Here is a 19,087-nt window from a genome sequence, read left to right as displayed (position 1 = left end):
TGGCCCCTAACTGGAGGCACATGACTATGAGGAAACTGGTTGGGCTCCTGCAAGAGCTGCTAAGGGTATTCATTAGTTAATGGTTTACAGTGCTTTGAGGAAAACATTGTAAAACCTCAGGTGGCATACTTGGCAGTGCAGGGTAGGTACACAGAGAAGAAAAAAAAAAAAAAGTGCAGCCAGCATGACATCCACCTGTCTCTGTCCCATGTCATTCCCCAAGTCTGAATAACCCAATACATTTTACTGATGGACTATCAGATTGTCAAGCCTAGAGCAGGGACCAAACATGAAGGGAGCCCTTCTCTCTACAGCTGACTACCCACCTACAGATGCCTGCAATACTCCAACTGTTCTGCCATTATTTATGAAATGGCACTCTGCTTTCAAAAGAGACCACACAGAACTAACACCTCCTCCCTGAGCACATCTGTTTTTTTGTGTGTATTCAGGAGTTATCTGCCAACTTTTCAGATTCACATTTGCTGGTGCATCTTTTCCAGGCCCCCCCCCCAAAAAAAATACAGTAGGCAGTCCAGTGGTTAGACTGGAACTGAGAGAAGGCCACTTTCTTGCATGATCCTGGACAAGTCACTTAGCCTTCCAGCCTTAGCAATTGCCAGCTGCAAGTGAGGCATACTACATGATAGGGGTGACATTAATACCCTAGTGAGAACTAGGTTCAGAATGGAGGTGCACACCATACCTCTGTGCACATTACAAGTGTAACCAAATTTCCATCTGCAGTGAGAGCGAGTCAACCCACTAAAGAGGATGAGCCTTGTACAGGTGTCACTGATGGCAGAGCTGGAAAAGCTTTGCAGAAGCTTTGCTGCTTTTTTGAGGGGGTCTGAAACACCTAATTGACACTCAGAGCCCAGGCTGAGCGTGTGGGGTAGCAGGTTTTAGACGAAAGAACTTGCTAACCCGTCACAGGCTCTGAAGTAACAGCAAAAACAATGCCTACTCTTCCTCGCTCTCCTTCATTGGGGGTCTCCTTCACAGAGTAGATGGAAGTGCATTCCAAGCCTCTCCATTAGGCAAGACTTGTACAGAGCTCTGGGAAGCTTTGGGTACCAGAGCCAGGGAGAATGAGAGGGGTGGGGAGGAGGGGTACAGATATAGTGGTGAAGGGTTAGGTCTTTCCTGGAGCATGCCTAAAGCTTCCAAGAGTAGTGGGTGAAGCACCCCGCCCATCACACCTCACCTTCTCTAAAAGATGCAGAGAAGGTTGCACTACCTGCAGTATTGCCCACACAGGGCACGAGGGCACCAAGCCGTACTACACCCACTTTCATTCTTCCTTCCTCCTCCTCCCCCCACAAACATATCATGGGTGGACTGGGTCTCTGCCCCCACCCCGGCATCCTGCTTTACAGGAAGAATAAGGTCACTCAGCAGCAGTTAAGACACTAAAAGGGGGACTCACCAGTAGAAGCTGCTGTGGTGTACTTCTGCTGAACAGCAACCACATCTAAGGACAACAACCAAGACAGAGTTACACATCTTGCACATAGGTGAAGGAGACAAAGTTACTCTTGTCCAGCAGCATCCCCACAGCAGGCTGCCTGGCTTTCATGGCCTGTTCACTCTGAAGGAGACACCATCCATGATGACCTCTCTCCACAGATTCTACCCTCAGAGCCAGTGTTTGCTACTACTAGCTATCTGGACTCAGGTGTGGGAGGTGCTAAGCCCAGCAGGATACACCCAAAGTCTCAAACTGACATCCCACAAGGATGCTGCAGTTGTGCTGGAAGTCACCAACTTCTCTCTAAACAGGTCTTCTACTGCTCAGTATTGCAACTAGGGTACTTCCAGGATTATCAGTATACTTCTATAGGACCTGATGACTCGGAAGGCTGTAGAAAGTTAAACCCATTCTTCCACAATTCAACCAGAGACTCGCCTCCCATCTTTGTTGTAGACTTCTCAGTGTTAAACCTGGTGAAATCTAGTAGAACTAGAGCAAAAGTGAGATTTAAAAAACAAACTAAAAACAAAAAAAAAAAAACAACCACACACACACACTACATATGAAGACACTCACTTCCTCTTAATTAAACTCTGGTGACGAAACTGCTACACTTCTATTAAGTCTGACCAGGAATGAATTGAAATGATGTTGTGGCTACCAAGCTGAGAAGTCACTCTTATAACAGTCCAGCCACCATTCAAAGGGCACTTCTGTTTGAAAGGTGAACACATAAGAATTGCTCTCTTAGTCCATCAGTCCCTTGCTTGTATTCAGAGTTATTGGCCAGCTTCTGAGACTTATATGAAGGCATGTCTTTTTACTTTAACTAGCTCAGTACAGTAGGCAGTTCAGTGGGCAGCCTGGAACCAAGAAGCTCAGTAACTTGTGACCCCTGATAAGTCATAGTTTAGCCTCCTAATGCCCCAGGTCCCAACCATAAGATGGGAGGGGCTACAGCGATTACAGTCACTTTAAGTGACCTTGTTTAAAAAGGCATTAGAGAGTGAACGGGGCTCAGAGGAAGGAACGTACACTCCTTAGGTGTCCTTTACCAAGATAAAGCACTAGAAATCTGCATTTTTGTGCCAACCCTCTGAGAAGGATGAGGCTGCCATCAGTGTCACCAAGGGCAGAGCTGGCCTCCAGAAGCTCTGCTCTTGCTGGGGTGCTGTGAAAGAGCCCAGCTTGAACCTTAAATCGGGATTGGATTATGGTGTGACAAGCTCTAGAGGAAAAAAATTCTCACCCGTCACAGGCTCTACAGTAACTGGGAGAGGATAAGCATGTGGGCCTCTTGCCCCCTCTATAACCATGGGCTCTTAAAAACACACACACCTCACAACCCACCTCCTCAGGCCAGTTGGGACTGCATCTCAACTTTGTTCATTAGGTATATTCTAAAGAGGGCTCTGGGCACCAGAGTGAGGAAGGAGGTAGGAGTGGGGAAAGGGGCACTGCTAAAAGTGGTGAAGGAATTAGGCTTGTACTGAAGTAGGCAGGAAGCCTCCAAGAACGATGGGTGGAACACCTTGCCAGTCACACATGCTGCCTCATTGAAAAAAAAGGTGAAGCTTGCATTTATCAGAGTCATCTTCTTGGGACACAGCCAGAACCATTTTCCTCCCCAAGTCACTCATGTTGGTTCTGTTCCCCCTGGTCCTCTCATTCCACAGGAAAGGTAAGGTCACACAGCAGTAGTTATTCAGGCATTAGAAGTGGGACTCACCAGTAGGACCTGCTGTGGTATTCTGCTGGACGGTGTCTGCACCTAGGGGCAATTACCAAGACAGAGCATTGTACATCTTGAATAATTTCATCATCATCACACACGTCCAGAGTCATCTGCAAACCTGGTTGCTTGGCTTTGCATGGTCCATTCACTCCAAAGAGCCCACCATCTGAAGTGACTTTGCCACAAAGATTCTGGCCCCCTAGAGACCTGTTCCTTGCTCTCTGCACCCAGGTGCAGGAGATACAAAATCCTACAGAATATCCCTGTCACCCAGCAATTACATCCTGCAAGGTCCCTGTGACTGCACTCAAAGGAACCAGCTGAACAGGTCTTGCAGCACTCAATATCATAACTGGGCTGGGTTCGGGACATCAGTATGCTCTTTTAGGACTAGAGGACACTGAGGTTGATAGGAAATGAAACCCTCCTGTAAAATTCAAACAGACTCACCCATCTTTGCCATCAATTCTTCATTGGTAGACATAGTAGAATCTAGTAAAAACAAAGCAACAGAGGCTTACAGAAAAAATATTGACACATACAGGGGATCCTACTCAGTTCCTCACTATTAAAACCCTGTTAAAAAATCAGACCATTTTATATTCCCATGGATTCTGACCAGGAGCAAGTGGGATAGAACAAACACAGGGGAGATGTTGTCCCAGGGAATACTTCTAAGCAGTCAGCATTTGGTTGACCATGAACACACAAACACACACACACTCAGGCAGAAGTAGTAGCCATGTTGATACTTCAGTAATTTGGATTTGATAAAGCCATGGATAGTTTCTCAAGTATACTTGGAAGTGATGTTGCGAGCATGTCCACCTGCCATCCCTTCCCTCCTCTCCCTACAGCCTCCCCCACAAAGTCCTAATGCCCCGGATGCATTTTAGCAACGGACTAATGGCATCAAGCTTCAGCTCAAGCCTACAGCAGGGACCAGACATGAAGGGAGCCTGTCTCTCTCTATTTGACTACCTGCCTGCAGATACCCATGATGCTCCAACTGTTCTGCCATCATTTATGAAGCACAGTTCTGCTTTCAAAAGTGACTATGTAGAACTGCCTCCTTCTCCCTAAGCACATCTGTCCTTTGGGTGTATTCAGAGTTTTATCTGCCAACTTTTTAGACTCATGTGTGCTGGTTCCTCTATTCCCTCTCACTGGCCTAACACAGCAAAAGTCATTTCGTCACTCCAGCACTAATTTCTTATGTGATCCTGGATGAGTTATTTTGCCTTCCAGTGCCTCAGTTATGTGATAGGGGTCCCATTAATATCCTAGTGAGAACAAGGCTCGGAAGGGAGGTGCATTCCACACCTCTGTGCACATCAGTGTAATACATTTTCCGCCCCATCTGTGACACCAGAGAATGAACCCAGCAGAGGGGATGAAGCTGGAATAGGTGTCACTGATGGCAGTGCTGACCTGCAAAAGCTTTGTTACTGTGAAGGGGCTGTGAAACAGCCTGATTGACACTTGTCAGAGCCCAGGTTGAGTGCATCGGGTGGCAGGTTTCTGCTAACATGTCACTGGCTCTGAAGTAACAGCAAGGAATGAGGTCTGCTCTGCCTCCCTCCTCCTTTGGGGGCCTGTTTTTTCCATTGAGGGGCTCCCCAGCATAGTTGAAAGTGCATTCCAAGTCTGCTCATTATGCAAGATCTGAAGAGGTCTCTGCAAAGCCTCTGGATACTAGAGCCAGAGAGGAAGTATGCGCAAGGGAGTAGGGACCCAGCTAGTGTATACCCCTTGTACCACCAGTCCTATGGCATGCTTGAAGCCTCCAGTAGTAGTGGGTGAAGCACCCTGCCCATCACTCACTTTTCTAAAAAGGAAGCAAAGCTTGCATTACCTGCAGTATTGCCCACTCAGTGAGAGCACCAAGCCATGCTGCTCCCCTTCCCTCCCCCCTCCCCCATAATTAATCATGTGCTGGGTCTCTACCCCCTAGGCCTTCTATTCTACAGGAAGAATAAAAGGTAACTCAGCAGCAGTTAAGGTATTAGAAGGAAGACTCACCAGTAGGACCTGCTGTGGTGTCCTCCTGCTGGATGGTGACCACATCTAGGGACAACAACCAAGACAAAGCGTTACACATCTTGCATAGAAGTGAGGGAGAAGAAATTCTCCTGTCCAGTGTCATCCCTAAAGCAGGTGGTTGCCTTGCTTTGCATGGCCCATTCACTCTGAAGGAGCCACTATCCAAGTGGATCTCTCCCCACAGGTTCTGCCCTCAGAGCTAGTGTTGACTGCTACTGACTCTCTGGACCCAGGTGCAGGAGGTGCTAAGCCCGGAAGGATATACCCAAAGTCACAAGCTGGTATCCCACAAAAATGCTGAGGCTGTAGGAAATTAAACTCACTCTTCTGCAATTAAGCAGAGACTCACCTCCCTTCACTGTAGACTCCTCAGGGTTAGACCGGGTAGAATCTAGTAGAACTAAAGCAAAAGAAATTTAAACACAAAAATACATATATGAAAACATTAAGCTTCCTCTTAATTAAACCCTGGCAGTGAAACTGTTATGCTTCCATTGAGTCTGACCAGAAGTAAGTGGGATAGAATAAAAACCACAGGGAAGACATTGTCTCAGGAGTCCTCTGAAGCAGTAAGTGTCCGATTGACCACAAAACTGGTCTCCAGCAAAAGTAGTGGCTGCTTTGCTATCTTGTCCATGTGACTTAAGTAAAGTCATGAATAATATTCTGTGTGGCCCAGTCCTGTAGTGACCAGAGTGCGGACAGGCTAGAGGCAAGTCAACTCTTTTGGAGATAAAGTTTTCCTACTCCTTTACTCCTGTTCCTGGGCAATTAGTATATTTTCAGAATTCACAGCAAGACTCAAAGGACACAAGAGCTGAGGAAACCCCCAAACATGATTGAGACCTGGATTTAGCCTTAGAAGTGTGATTTTTTCTTGAATCTCTCAGTGCAGACTCCACCTATTTGGTTGAGCTCCTCAGAAGAGCTGGAGGAAGGGGATTTACTAGTTAATGTTCTCAGCAGACGTTATTCAGGCATTAGAAGTGTGACTCACCAGTAGGACCTGCTGTGGTGTCCTGCTGGACAGTGACAGCATCTAGGGACAATTACCAACAGATCATTACACATCTCAAATTATTTTTATCGCCATCACAGACCCGTCCAGTTTCATCCCCACACCAGGTTGCTTGGCTTTCCATGGCCCATTCACTACGAAGAGCTTGCCACCTGAAGTGACCTCCCCCACAAAGACTCTGGCCCCTTGGATCTGTTCCCTGCTCCCAGATATTTGCACCCAGGTGCAGGAGATGCTACGTCCTGCAGAATATCCCTGCAATTGCAAGCTGACATCCTGCAAGGCCCTTGTGACTGCAATGGAAGTCACCAGCTGAACAGGTCTTGTGGAGCTCAATATTATGAACTGGGCTGGGTTTGAGACAGCATTATACTTCTTTAGGACTAGAGGACTGATGTCTCTAAGAAATGAAGTTCTCTTGTAAAATTCAAATGGAGACTCACCCATTTTTGCCATCAATTCCTCAGTGGTAGACCTGGTAGAATCTAGTAAAACAAACAAAGCAGGAGAAGATTAAAAGAAAAACAAACTGAAATACATGAGGCAATCTACCCCATTATTAAAGTCCAGTTAAAAATCAGATTGTTTTTATAGAGTCCTAGACGTTCATTGTTTGAAAGTATTCCCTGGGACAGCATCACCCCCGTGTCTATTCCATCCCACTTGCTCCTGGTTAGAATCCATGGGAGTATAAAAGTCTCCAATAGAAGCGGTAGCTGAATCACTACTTCAGTCACCTGGATTAGACAAAGCCATGTATAAACTTCCTAAGTAGACCAATCCTGCAACAACTAGAGTAGGGACAGACCAGACTTAAGATCAAAGTGTCTATTGTTTTGTTCCTGGCTCCTTGAGAATGGTCCAAGAACAAAGTTGACAAGCTGCCCAAGAGATTTGAGAGGAAAAAAAAATTAAGATTCGGCTATGGGGTTTCCACTATAGGAAAGGGACCGAGACCTGCAGACCCCAAACTGCAAATACGTGAAGATGAAGAAGCTGGTTGGGATCCCGAAACAGCTAAGGGCATTCATTATTTCATAGACATTAGGGTCTGGAAGGGACCTCATGAAATCATTGGGTCCAGCCCCCCCAACCACAGGCAGGAAGTCAGTTGGGATCAAGTGACCCCAGCAAGAAATATGACCACCTGTTTTTGAGAGGAGTCCAGAGTAGGTGCTTGCACCACCTCTGGGGGGAGTTTATTCCAGACCCTGGACACACGCACCATAAAGAACCTTTTTCTTATATCCAGTCTAAAAATTGGCCTTCCTAGAGTTTATGGCCATTAGACCTTGTTATCTCTTGGGGAGCTCTAGTGAACAGGACCCAGGAGAACATCTGATGTACCCTCTTATGTCCCCCCTGAGCCTTCTCTTCTCCAACTGAAGAGTCCCAAGTCCCTCAGCCTCTCCTCATACGGCCTACCCTCCAGACCTTGGATCATAAGTGGCTCTCCTCTAGACTCTCTCAAGCTTCTCAACATCCTTCCTGAAGTGGCAGGCCCCAAATATTGGATGCAGTACTCCAGCTGCAGTCTCACCAGAGCAGAGTAAAGCAGGAGGAGGACTTCCCTGGTTTTGCTCGAGTTGCATGCCAGAGTTTGGTTAGCTTTGCCCACCGCCACATCACATTCGTGGCTTATATTCATCTTGTGGCCACAATCAAGACCCAAGTCCCTTTCAGTTGTGGTGCTAGCAAGTGTAGCTCTGCCAAGCCCGTAAGTATGCTGAGGGTTCTTCCTACTGAGGTGCAGCACCTTGCACTTCTCTGCATTGAAGGCCATCCCATTCTTCACTGTCCACGCTGAGGCATGCGTGCCAACCAAAATGCCTTCGCGTGCCAGACAACCCCTGGCACGGGTGCCAGAGCATATGTTACTGATGTAGGGAGTCATTCCCTCTGTAGCCGACTACATGCCTGCAGATGCACAAGATGCTCCCACTGTTCTGTCATCATTTATGAAGTGCAGCTCAGCTTTGAAAAGTAACTATGCAGTACAAGCTCTTCCTCCCTAAGCACATCTTTTCTTCATGTGTATTCAGAGTTTTAGGGCACTTATACACACACTTTTTCCATGCTGCAACATGCCAGGGATCCAGCGCATTGGAACAGTCTCAATTAAACTGAGTCTGCTTTGCATGTGAGCCAACATGCACTGTGCTGCATCTCTTGCAGTTGTATAAGTGGCAAAAAAAACAAACAAACAAGTCAGCCATGCACTTTCAAAATGACACCTTCCAGGTGGTTTAGTTTAAGAGTGGACCACCACCATTTTCTATGCACTGACATGCATTTTGCAGCTTCTACAATTGGAGATGAAGTGCCAGGTGTTTTTCAAAGCACCTGGCACTGTGGCACATACACGCATAAAAATGCCCTTATTTTCTTGAAGAACATGGACTGGATTAAGCCATGAGTGACCAGATGTGGAGATGAATCAGAGTGGAGGCAGACCAGAAGCAAGCCAATCTTTTCTAGATCAAATTTCTATTGTTGTTACGCTCCTGGGTATTTGCAAATGCCCAGGAACAGTAGCAGAGAATCTGCGCCAACTTGAAAGAATAAAAAAAGGGAAGATTCATTTGTTTATGTGAGAGGTGGTAGAACCTGAAGAAGCCAAACTGAGGGTTTCCTCATCTCTTGGTTCCCTCCACCATTTCTACAGAGACGCATTACATGTCACCATGGTGGTATGATTTTGTCAAATCTCCCAGTACAGGCTTCACACTTCCCTGGTTGAGCTCCTAAAAGAGATTCCTTAGCTAACCTTTGACAGTGCTCCATGACCTGCAAGGCCAACATTTTAAAATAGCTACTAGTGTTGGATACTCAAACTCACTGGTAGCCCAGCATGAGGTACCCAAAACAAGTGACCTCTTCTGAAAAGTTTGCTACAAGGGCTATATATCATTGCTCTAGAGTCTTCAGCACTGTGCCAGATGCTTCTACAGGGAAAGTCAAAGGTATGCTCAAGTCTCAGTGTCATGCTGGGATAGTGTGGTGAACTATACTAGTTTGTGGGCCATGGCACACAAGAGAGAGTGATGTGGGCAGGACCATATCCAGAGTCCGAGTTCCTGCATTGCCAGTTAACCCATCTGTAAATTCATCAGCTTTCAGCTCAAGACTGGGGCAGGGTTCTAAATCATGCCCCTGGAGTTCTCCTTCAGAGTTAGTTACCTGCCCCCAGTTGCTTACAATGCTCCACCTTTTCCAACATTATTCAAAGAGTACAGTCCTGCTTTCAGAAGTGACCTTGTAGAGCAGGCCCCCTTAGCTCTTCTGTTCCTTGGGTGCATTCAGTTTTTATACTCCAACTTTGGCAATTACTATGCAGTGGAGTATTGTCTTTTCCTACAGACACAGTTAAGATACTTGAAGTAGGCCGTGCCGCAACTTCCTCCTGCTGGACAGTGATGGCATGAGTGATGCAACCCTTACTCTACAGGAGATGTGCAAGTTGACATCCTGTGAGGACCATGCAGCTGCTTTAAAGCCACAAACATGCAAGCTTCTCCCCAAACACATCTCATCATATACTCAATATGGTAACTGGAGTGCTTTAGGGATATCAATATGCCTATATACTATTGGATGACTCTTGGAGTTTCCTAGAAAACAAAGCCCTCCTGAAGATCAAATGGAAATCTCACTCACCTCCTATCTTTGCTGTAGACTCCTCAGTGGTCAACCTGGTGGTACCTAGTAAGAAAAAAAAACAAAAAACACACCACACAATTAGATATTACAAACAAACAAAGAAAAGGTACATGGGAATGCACTCACTTCCTCTTAAATGCTGTTAAATTAAAAGATCTGTGCTCCCTTTGAATCCGACTAGGCATGAGTAGGATAACACCATCCCTTTATTTGTTTCATCTCGGGGAATATTTCCAAGCAGCTGACCCAGTTGATCATGAAACAGGTATTCAGTAGAAGTGGTGGCAGTTTTATTACTTCAAAATCACTTAGACTAGATAAAGTCATGAATAATACCATGTGGCCCAGTCCTGTAATGACTGGAGCCAAGTCAAATATTTTTCAGGTTTCCAGAGCTGGTCTGAAGAAGTTTTGCTACTGTTGAGGGGTTATAAGGCAGCCCGATCGACACTCAGAGCCCAGGTTGAGTGTGTGGGGTAGGAGGTTTTAGAAAAAAAGAACTTGCTAACTTGTCACTGGCTCTGAAGTGACAGTAAGGATAACATCTGCTTTACCCCCCCTATCTTTCACTGGTGGCCTCCTTCACAGAGTAGCTCCCCAGGGTGGAAGGAAATGCATTCTGAACCTGTTCGTTATGCAAGGCCTGAAGAGGGCTCTGAGCACCAGAGCCAGAGAGGAGGCAAGAGATGGGGAAGAGGGGCCCAGCTAGAGTGATGAAGAGGTTAGGTCGGTCGTGAAACATACTTGAAGCCCCCAGAAGTAGTGGATGAAGCACCCTGCCTGTCACACTCATCTTCTCTAAAGAAGCTTGCACTACCTGGAGTACTGCCCACTCAATGCGTGAGGGTACCAAGCTGTGCTGCTCCTTTCCCCGCTCCCCCAGGCTTAAAATCAATTATGTGCTGGGTCTCCACCCCCAGGCCTCCTATTCTACAGGAAGAATAAGATCACTCAGCAGCAGTTAAGGTATTAGAAGGGAGACTCACCAGTAGGACCTGCTGTGGTGACCTCCTGCTGGATGGTGACCACATCTAGGGACAACAACCAAGACAAAGCATTACATATCTTGCATGGAAGTGAGGGAGAAGAAATCCTCCTGTCCAGTGTCATCCCTACAGCAGGTTGCCTGGTCTTGCATGGCCCATTCACTTGGAAGGAGCCACCATCCAAGTGGATCTCTCCCCACAGGTTCTGCCCTCAGAGCTAGTGTTGCCTGCTACTGGCTCTCCAGACCCAGGTGCAGGAGGTGCCAAGTCCTGTAGGATATTCCCAGTTCTAAGCCAACAACGCACAAGGACCACGTAGGTGTATTGGAAGTCACCAGCTTCTCCCTGAACAGGTGTTTTAGTGCTCAATATTTTAACTGGGGTACTTCCAGAGTATCAGTATTTTTCTATAAAAATCTGACAACTCTAAGGGTTATAGGAAATTAAACCCATTCTTCTACAATTCCGACTCACCTCCCATCTTTGCAGTAGACTCCTCAGTGTTAGGCCTGGTAGAATCTAGCAAGAATAAAGCAAGAGAAGTTTAAAACAAAGACACATGTGAAGACACACTCTCTCTTAATTAAACCCTGTTAATGAAACTGTATTATAGTTCCAATGAGTCTGACCAGGAGTGAATGGGATAGAACAAACAATACATGAAAGACATTGTTGCATGAGTACTTCCAAATAGCTGTTGACCACAAAACAGGTTTCTAGTAAGAGTAGTGGCTGCTTTGTTACTTGAATTGTGTGGACTAGATAAAGCCATTAATAATATCCTTTGTATTCCAATGCTATGACAAGAATGTGGATAGGCAGAAGCAAGTCAAATCTTTGAGATCAATTTTTCCTATTGCTTTACTCCTGGGAATATACCAATCATTGTCAACTTTGTTCCTGGGCAATCAAAGTTAAAATTTAAAAAGTTACAGGTACAGAAATCTGGAGAAAGCAAGGCTCAGACACATGGGAGCTGAGGAAACCCTCAGACAAGGATGTCACTTTAGAAGTATGATTTCCTTGAATATCTCACTGCAGACTCCACTTGTCTGGTTGACTTCCTTAGAAGAGCTGTCAGAGGGATTTATTAGTCAATGTTCACAGTGTTTTGGAAAGGCCAGTATTTTCAAGATGGTTGCCATCTTTGGATAGTCTGTTTTTGATAGCCCAGCAGAAGATACCCCAAGCAAGTCTCTTTGGAAAATTTGACTTCAAAAGTGCCATGTGCCATTGCTGTGCAGTCTCCAGTGTGCTCTGGGATGCTTCTACAGGGAAAAGCAAAGGCTTGCTCAAGTTGCATTGGTGAGCTCGACCATCATGGTGAAAGCACACCAGTTTCTATAGCAAACATGTCCAGCCGTCTTTGACCCCAAGTCTGAATGACCCGATACATACTTAGAGACAGCTCAAGGTTGATGCCACAACCTCTGGTCTGGAGGAGCTAGGGCCAGGCAGTGGGGATGCTAGAAGGAGCAGCCAGGCAGAGCCAAGTCTGCACATGCACTTCTCTTCACACACTGCTTACCTCAAGACACCCTTCAAAGTGAGGTTGTAGCTACCAACCCAAGAATCACTCATATAAACTTCTGCCATAATTCAAAGGACAGTTCTACTTTCAAAGCATGACCATATAAAAATAAATAAATAAATAAATAAATAAATAAATAAATAAATAAATAAAGTATTGCTCCTTCTCTCAGCACCCACAGTGCCAGCTCACTGAGAAGGACAAGGCTGCCACAGGTGCCACCAAGGGCCAGAGCTGGCCTCCAGATGTTCTGTTGCTGCTGCCAAGGGGCTGTGAAGGAGCCCAGTTTGAATCTCAGTCTGGGTTGAGTTTATGGGGTGGCAAGTTCAAGAGGGAAAAAAAAAAAAATTCTTACGCATCATGGGCTCAACAGTAACTGGGAGAGGATAAGCACATGGACCTCCTGCCTCCTCCTCCACAACCGGGGGCTCTTTTACAGAACCAACTCTCCAGTGCAGTTGGGGCTGCATTTCAATTCTGTTCATTAGGCAGAGCCTAAAGAAAGCCATGAAGGATCTAGGCACCAGAGTCAGGTAGGAGGTAGGGGTGGGGAAGAAGGCAGTGCCAGAGAAGTGAAGGCATTAGGTTTGTACTGGAGTACACATGAAGCCTCTAAAAACAGTGGGTGGCACACCTTGCCAGTCACACTTGCTGTGTCATTGGGAAGTGCAAGCTTCACCTCTTTCAGAGTATTGTCCTCTTGGGACAGAGCCAGACCCATTTTCCTCCCCAAGCCACTTGTGCTGGGTCTCTTCCCCCTGGTCCTCCCATTCCACAGGAAAGACAAGGTCACTCAGCAGCAGTTATTCAAGCATTAGATGTAGGACTCACCAGTAGGACCTGCTGTGGTGTCCTGCTGGACAGTGACAGCATCTAGGGACAATTACCAACAACACAGAGCATTACACATCTTGAATGATTTTATCTCCATCACATACTTGTCCAGTTTCATTCCCACACCAGGTTGCTTGGCTTTCCATGACCCATTCACTACAAAAAGCCTGCCACCTGAAGTGACCTCTCCCCACAAAGATTTTGGCCCCTCAAGATCTCTCCTGCTCCCAGGTATTTGCACCCAGGATATCCCTGCAGTTGTAAGCTGACAACCTGCAAGGATGCTGCAGCTATGTTGAAAGAAGTAACCAGGTTCTCCTTGAAGGCCTTGTAGTGGTCAATATTGTAACCTGGGTACTTGCAGAATATCAGTACACTTCTATAGGACCCAACAACTCTGAGGGATGTAGGAAATTAAACCATTTTCTGTAATATAAACAAAGATTTACCTCCCATCTTTGCTGTAGTGTCTTCAATGTTAGACCAGGTGGAATCTAGTAAAGTTAGAGCAAAAGAGATTTAAAAAACAGAAATACACATTACTACACTCACTTCCTCTTAATCAAACCCTGTTAATGTAGCCGTCATATACACCCATTGAGTCTAACCAGGAGCGAGTAGAATAAACTACAGGGAAGGCATGGTCTCAGGAGTACTTCCAAGCAGCAAGTGTCTAATTGACCATGAAACAAGTCTCCAACAGAAGCAGTGCCACTTTGTTACTCGAATCATGTGGACAAGATAAAGCTATGAGTCATCCTGTGTAATCCAAACCCCAGCATGGGGGGATAGACCACCAGAGGTCAGCCAGTCTCTTCCAGACCAAATTTTCTACTGTTTTGCTCCTGGGAATTTACAAGAGGCCTAGTACCAAAAACAAGCAGACAATCCAAACCATGTTAAGTATAAATATTAAAAAAAAATAAAAATAATATTATTTATATATATACACACACACAATTTTCATCCATTGGTGATAGTTTCCACTTCGAAAGATATGACAAAACCTGGAGAAACCAAGCAGTAGAGACATAAGAGCTGAAGAAACTCTCAGAGAACAGACCTGCATCATTATAGATATGTGATTTTGTTGAATATTTCAATGCAGACTCCACCTGTTTGGTTTAGAGCCTCAAGAGCTATGGGGGAAGATTTATTAAAGTAATGTTTACTGTGTTCAGAGGATGGCAAAGCCAATATTTAAATGATTGCTAGCTTTGACTACTCAGGTGTTGGTAACCCAACATGAAGTATCAAAAACAAGTGACCCCTTTCAAGAATTTGGGGGCAAATACAATGTGCTGTTGCTGTGTACAGCTGCCAATGAGCTGTGGGATCATTCCACAGGAAAAAAAAACCCCAAATGTCTGCCCCAGTTGCAATGGCATGCTGGAACAGCGCAATTAAAGCACACCAGATCCTACAGCCTCTGACATACAATGTAGTGATATGGCTGGCATCATGACTACCTACTTTGGCCCTGGAATCTAATGGATCCAGCATTCACTTCAAAGTGAGCTGACTGGCATCAGCCTTCAGCTGTAGTCTCGAGCAGGATTATTCCTAAAACATACACGTCTCTGGAGTTCTTCTTACTATAATGGCTACCTGCTGACAGGTCCAGCATATGTTCTTACTGCTTCACCATCATTCATAAAGTACAGATCTACTTTATGTGACCAAGTAAGTCTGGCTTCTTCTCCCTCTGCATGCCACCTCCTTGGGTGCTTTCAAAGCTTATTTGCTGACTTCTGTGATGTCTATGTGGTTGTATCTTTTTAGTCTCAGTGGCCTGACACCGCAAACTGTCCAGAGGTTATTCTGGAATTGAGATGTTGGGTCAATTTCCTATGCTAGGTAATTCATTTAACCTTCCAGTACCTCAGATCCTTTCTGCAAGATGGAAAGTATTGCAGTGATTGGCATCACATAAGACCCTTAGAGTGAACAGGGCTCAGAAGCAAGGAGGTGCACTCTGTATCTTTGTGTGTATCAGCAATATAATCAAATTTCCTTCTGCAATACCTGCACCAACCCACTGAAGAGGACAAGGCTGTCAGGTGGCACTGAAGGCATAGCTGGCCTTGCTCCTGATGGAGACACAAACAGCCCTTCCTCAACTCTCAGAACTGGGGTTAAATTTATGGCTCCGGAGAACGCCAGCACAACAAGTTTCTAACCTGGCACTGGCTCTAGTCAGAAAGGACAAGCACATGCCCCCACCAGCCCCAAGCACTAACAGAGCAGCTCTCCAGGGTGGGTGGAACCACAATTCAAGACTCTTCACAAGGCAAGGGCTCTGTGAAAGCTCTGGGCACCAACCACAAAGGGGCTAGCAATGGAGAGGAAGGGCCCTACCAGAGAGGCAAAGTGGAAGCATCATGTATGCTTCAGGACACACCAAGAGCTGTGGGTGAAGCACCTTGACAGATCCACTTGCTTACTCTTTAGAACAAGAAAATCTTTCCTGGATTATTGTCTACTCGGGGCATGAAGGCAGAGCCATGCCTCATCCCTTCACCTCTTCCTCCTTACCTACAACTTACACACTGGATCTCTGCCCCAGTCCACAGCTGAGGTCATTAAGCATTAGAATAGGACTCACCAGTAGGACCTGCTGTGGTGTTCTGTGTAGAAGTGACAGCATCTAGGAACAATAACCAAGGCATGCCATTGCACATCTGTTGTAGGCATGAAAGAGATGAAGTCATTCCTGTCTAGCATCATCACTCCAGCAAGTTGCCTGGCTTTCTAAACTATTTTGTCTGAAGGACCCACTGTCCAAGATGATCCCTCTCCACAGAGATTCTGCCCCCTCCTGCAGAAGATGCCACACCCAACAGGATATCTTTGCAGTTACAAGTTGACATCTTGTGAGGTCCTTATGACCATGTGTGTTGGAAATCACCTGCTTCTCCCTGTAGGGCTCCTTACTCAAAGCTTGCCTACCTGATGCAGTATGATACAGAGCACTTCCACATGTAAGCTAGCGATGCTCTTATCAACCCCTAATGGAGACACAGCATATACTTGTAGAAGCCTTTCTTCTATCCCTTCACATTGTCTTCAAGTATCCACTAAGCCAACTATGCCCTCTCCATTTGGCACTGTTATGTCTACATCAAGCATTTTTCACCATAGCCATGTCAACAAGGGGATGCATCACTTTATTCACCCTCTTAGAGGACTTGGCTACATCAGAAAAATCTTTCCCCTAAAGACCTCGCAGGGGGAGGGGAAAGAGACAGGAATGGACTCAGTCCTTGGCTATGGATAACAACTAAATACATAGTGGGTTTTTCTTCCCCACATTGGCCGTGTTAAAAAAAAAAGAAAGGGACGGGCAAAGGGAATAGGGACCTACACAAGAGTGTTCTTGGGGGGCAAAGGGCAAGATTGATTTTTTTACTCTGTCTACATTAACATTTCTAAACAGTGTGGCACCTCTCATCCTGTCATCCCTGATGTAATAGGGGTACATATGCCTTTGCAGGATACAGGCCAGCTACATTCCCTTTTCTGAAGCTGCTAAAAATCACCTCTGGCCAACACACCATCTTCAACCAATGTCCTGATTGTACCCCACACTCTAGGTAGGGAATCACACTAGCCAGTCACTTCTCAAAACCCTTCTTTAGAACTGATATCACAGTGTAACCCTGCAAGGTTAAGGAGGACACAGAGACCACCTCCCATGCCAGATCTTCCCTCTGTCCCCCATCCCATCCCCCCCACAGACACAGGTTGTAAGGTCAGACAGGGTGCATGTCTGTCTGCAAGAGAAAGGCTGATGAAAGATTGCACAGATTCCTTCTCCGTTTGGGACCCAATACAGTTTCTCCCTGGTGGGTGGGACACTGGACTTAGCTGCCAGTAGAGAAAGGCATTGAAGGGGGCAATACGGGGGTCCCTACACACCCCTATTCAGGCTCTCCAAATCAATGTTGCTTTCTTTACAGAAAGCAAAACAGCTGCTCTTTGAGGGTTGCCTTGCTTCCCATCCCACACCCCCTGTGGCCTTAAAATAGTTGCAGTAAGAGGGAGAAAGAATGCAAACAGAAGAGAAATGCAGCAATAAAAATTGACCCAGTTTTAAAGCACTGCTCTGTAAGGGGGGGGAGGGGGTGTCACTTGTGAATCCTTAGAAACAAAGCTCACTCAGAACTACTTCCTATGGAAGATTTAAACCTGCCTCAGCCATATACATGACAAAGGAGGGTCTTTTTACCACGGTCATACACTGTTGGGGCAGTGTTACCTATCTGTTACTCAGTGTGCTTCTGTACCATAAGTTAACAAATTCCCTATCTAGTTACACAAGCCCTTTGTCAAACACTAGCAGCAAGTGATCAGATTCCAAATGGAAAACGGACAAAATGGTTCCAAATACACTAGGCAACAAGACAAGGATAGTTAAGAAAGAGTTAAAATGCAAGTTGCACTTCTTCTCCTGATGTACTTTTCATTCTTTTTTTTTGCCTTTCACACCAATTCTATTGGTTGCATCTTTTCTTCCTACCCAAGTTCCTTTTTCTGTTCCCCTTTCCCAGCTGGGTCTCTGCAGGTTTCTCTACCCCTCTCCTGCACCTCCATGGCACTTCCTCTGGTTCTGTGTGTGCTCAGCTTCACTTCAATACTCCACAGCAACATGATGCTGGTGACTGGGTACCTAGCTCCTGATGGGACTGTAGCATTTATTTCATGTCCAGGTCCATTTCTTATTTGGTGGTCAGCCAGTATCTATCTTGAGACTATGCGTCTGCCCTGTCTCTTTCTGTCCACCCCACCCTATTTGTAAGGCATTAAAATTACCTGAGGTTCCTGTTGGAAAAGCCAGCACTGAAACCAACAAGGCCAGGAGGAACAACATCTTCTTCAGCATAGTTAGCAGCTTGCCACTTAAGGAGATGTAATAGGAAGAAAAGGTAGCCAAGCACTATAGTGCATGGATACTCTCCTCTAATTAAAGAAAACCTGGGGCCTGGGCAAGGGGCATTCCCATTGGCCAGTTCCCATCCTGGAACAAGGAGAATTACCTTATTAGGGAGTGCAGGGGGGAGAGGGAAAGTACAGCTGGTTAGCAACAGCCTGGGGATAGCAACTACAGGTGCTTGAAAGGAGCCTGGCTCCTGAGCCCTTTGCTCGCCTTGCCTGTGGCAGGTGCAGCAATCAAAACCTATTCCCACCTTTCTGTGCACAGCAGGAAGTGGAAATTCCTGTTCTACCTCCTTCGCTGGCTTGCAGGCAAAAGGCTGATCCCAGGTAGCTGCAGGGCAGGTCATCCTCCTTTTTAACTTACACTGCAGCCCTAGCAGATTTAGCATTAGAGTTCAGAAAAATCTTCCTGTCAGAACACTAGGACAGCAAAAGGGGAGTTGTGGGATATCCTGCATTGATGGTTTTCAAAAGCTGAGAGAGGTTTTGATCTGGGATGATATAGGAATAGCATATCCTGTGTCCTTGAGGGGTTGGACTAAATCAGCTTTAAGGTCCTTTCCAACACCAAGAGCCTTGATTTCCTGTGCTCTCCCATTAGAAGTTGTATAATGTTGGGGGAAGGAGATGGGGGAGTTTTTATGAGTGGAGGTTTCTCTGGATCACATCAGGAAAAAGCAGAGGTTACAAGCCTTTCTGACACCAAGGCCAATGTTTTAAAAGCAGCCATTCATTCATCTCAGAGTTGAAAAAGAGACATTCGTCTCATTTTTGTTCCCCAATAAAATAAGATACCTAAAATAAGTGGCTGTGTCTGAACATTTTGGCCAACCCAGTTTAAGCTGAGAATCTGCCCTCATGGGTTGCATCC

At 45.9% G+C, this 19,087-nt stretch overlaps 1 protein-coding gene across 11 annotated transcripts in view; it reads right to left on the bottom strand.

The window, feature by feature from the left end:
- The window catches only part of LOC102572596 (uncharacterized), a 35,729-nt gene extending 17,463 nt beyond the window's left edge, over positions 1-18,266 (bottom strand). For 2 of the 11 annotated variants that reach the window (XM_059726728.1, XM_059726725.1), the window contains exons 1-14: positions 18,094-18,264; positions 15,887-15,928; positions 13,731-13,775; positions 13,279-13,320; positions 11,391-11,435; positions 10,917-10,961; positions 9,928-9,972; positions 6,714-6,755; positions 6,250-6,291; positions 5,602-5,652; positions 5,232-5,276; positions 3,660-3,701; positions 3,204-3,245; positions 1,430-1,474 (exon numbers count right to left, since the gene is read on the bottom strand). In XM_059726728.1, the coding sequence (XP_059582711.1) occupies positions 1,430-1,474; positions 3,204-3,245; positions 3,660-3,701; positions 5,232-5,276; positions 5,602-5,652; positions 6,250-6,291; positions 6,714-6,755; positions 9,928-9,972; positions 10,917-10,961; positions 11,391-11,435; positions 13,279-13,320; positions 13,731-13,775; positions 15,887-15,928; positions 18,094-18,163 (643 nt within the window). In that variant the 5' untranslated portion in view covers positions 18,164-18,264. Of the gene's footprint in view, positions 1-1,429; positions 1,475-3,203; positions 3,246-3,659; positions 3,702-5,231; positions 5,277-5,601; positions 5,653-6,249; positions 6,292-6,713; positions 6,756-9,927; positions 9,973-10,916; positions 10,962-11,390; positions 11,436-13,278; positions 13,321-13,730; positions 13,776-15,886; positions 15,929-18,093 lie in introns of all 11 variants that reach the window. The other 9 variants (XM_059726730.1, XM_059726729.1, XM_019482153.2 and 6 more) reach the window with 8 other exon arrangements.
- Positions 18,267-19,087: the final 821 nt, after the last annotated feature.

Source organism: Alligator mississippiensis, chromosome 4 (assembly GCF_030867095.1).
Source record: "Alligator mississippiensis isolate rAllMis1 chromosome 4, rAllMis1, whole genome shotgun sequence".
Lineage (NCBI taxonomy): Eukaryota > Metazoa > Chordata > Crocodylia > Alligatoridae > Alligator > Alligator mississippiensis.
Note: the sequence above shows the minus strand (reverse complement) of the source record. Positions and strands in the feature narration are given on the sequence as shown.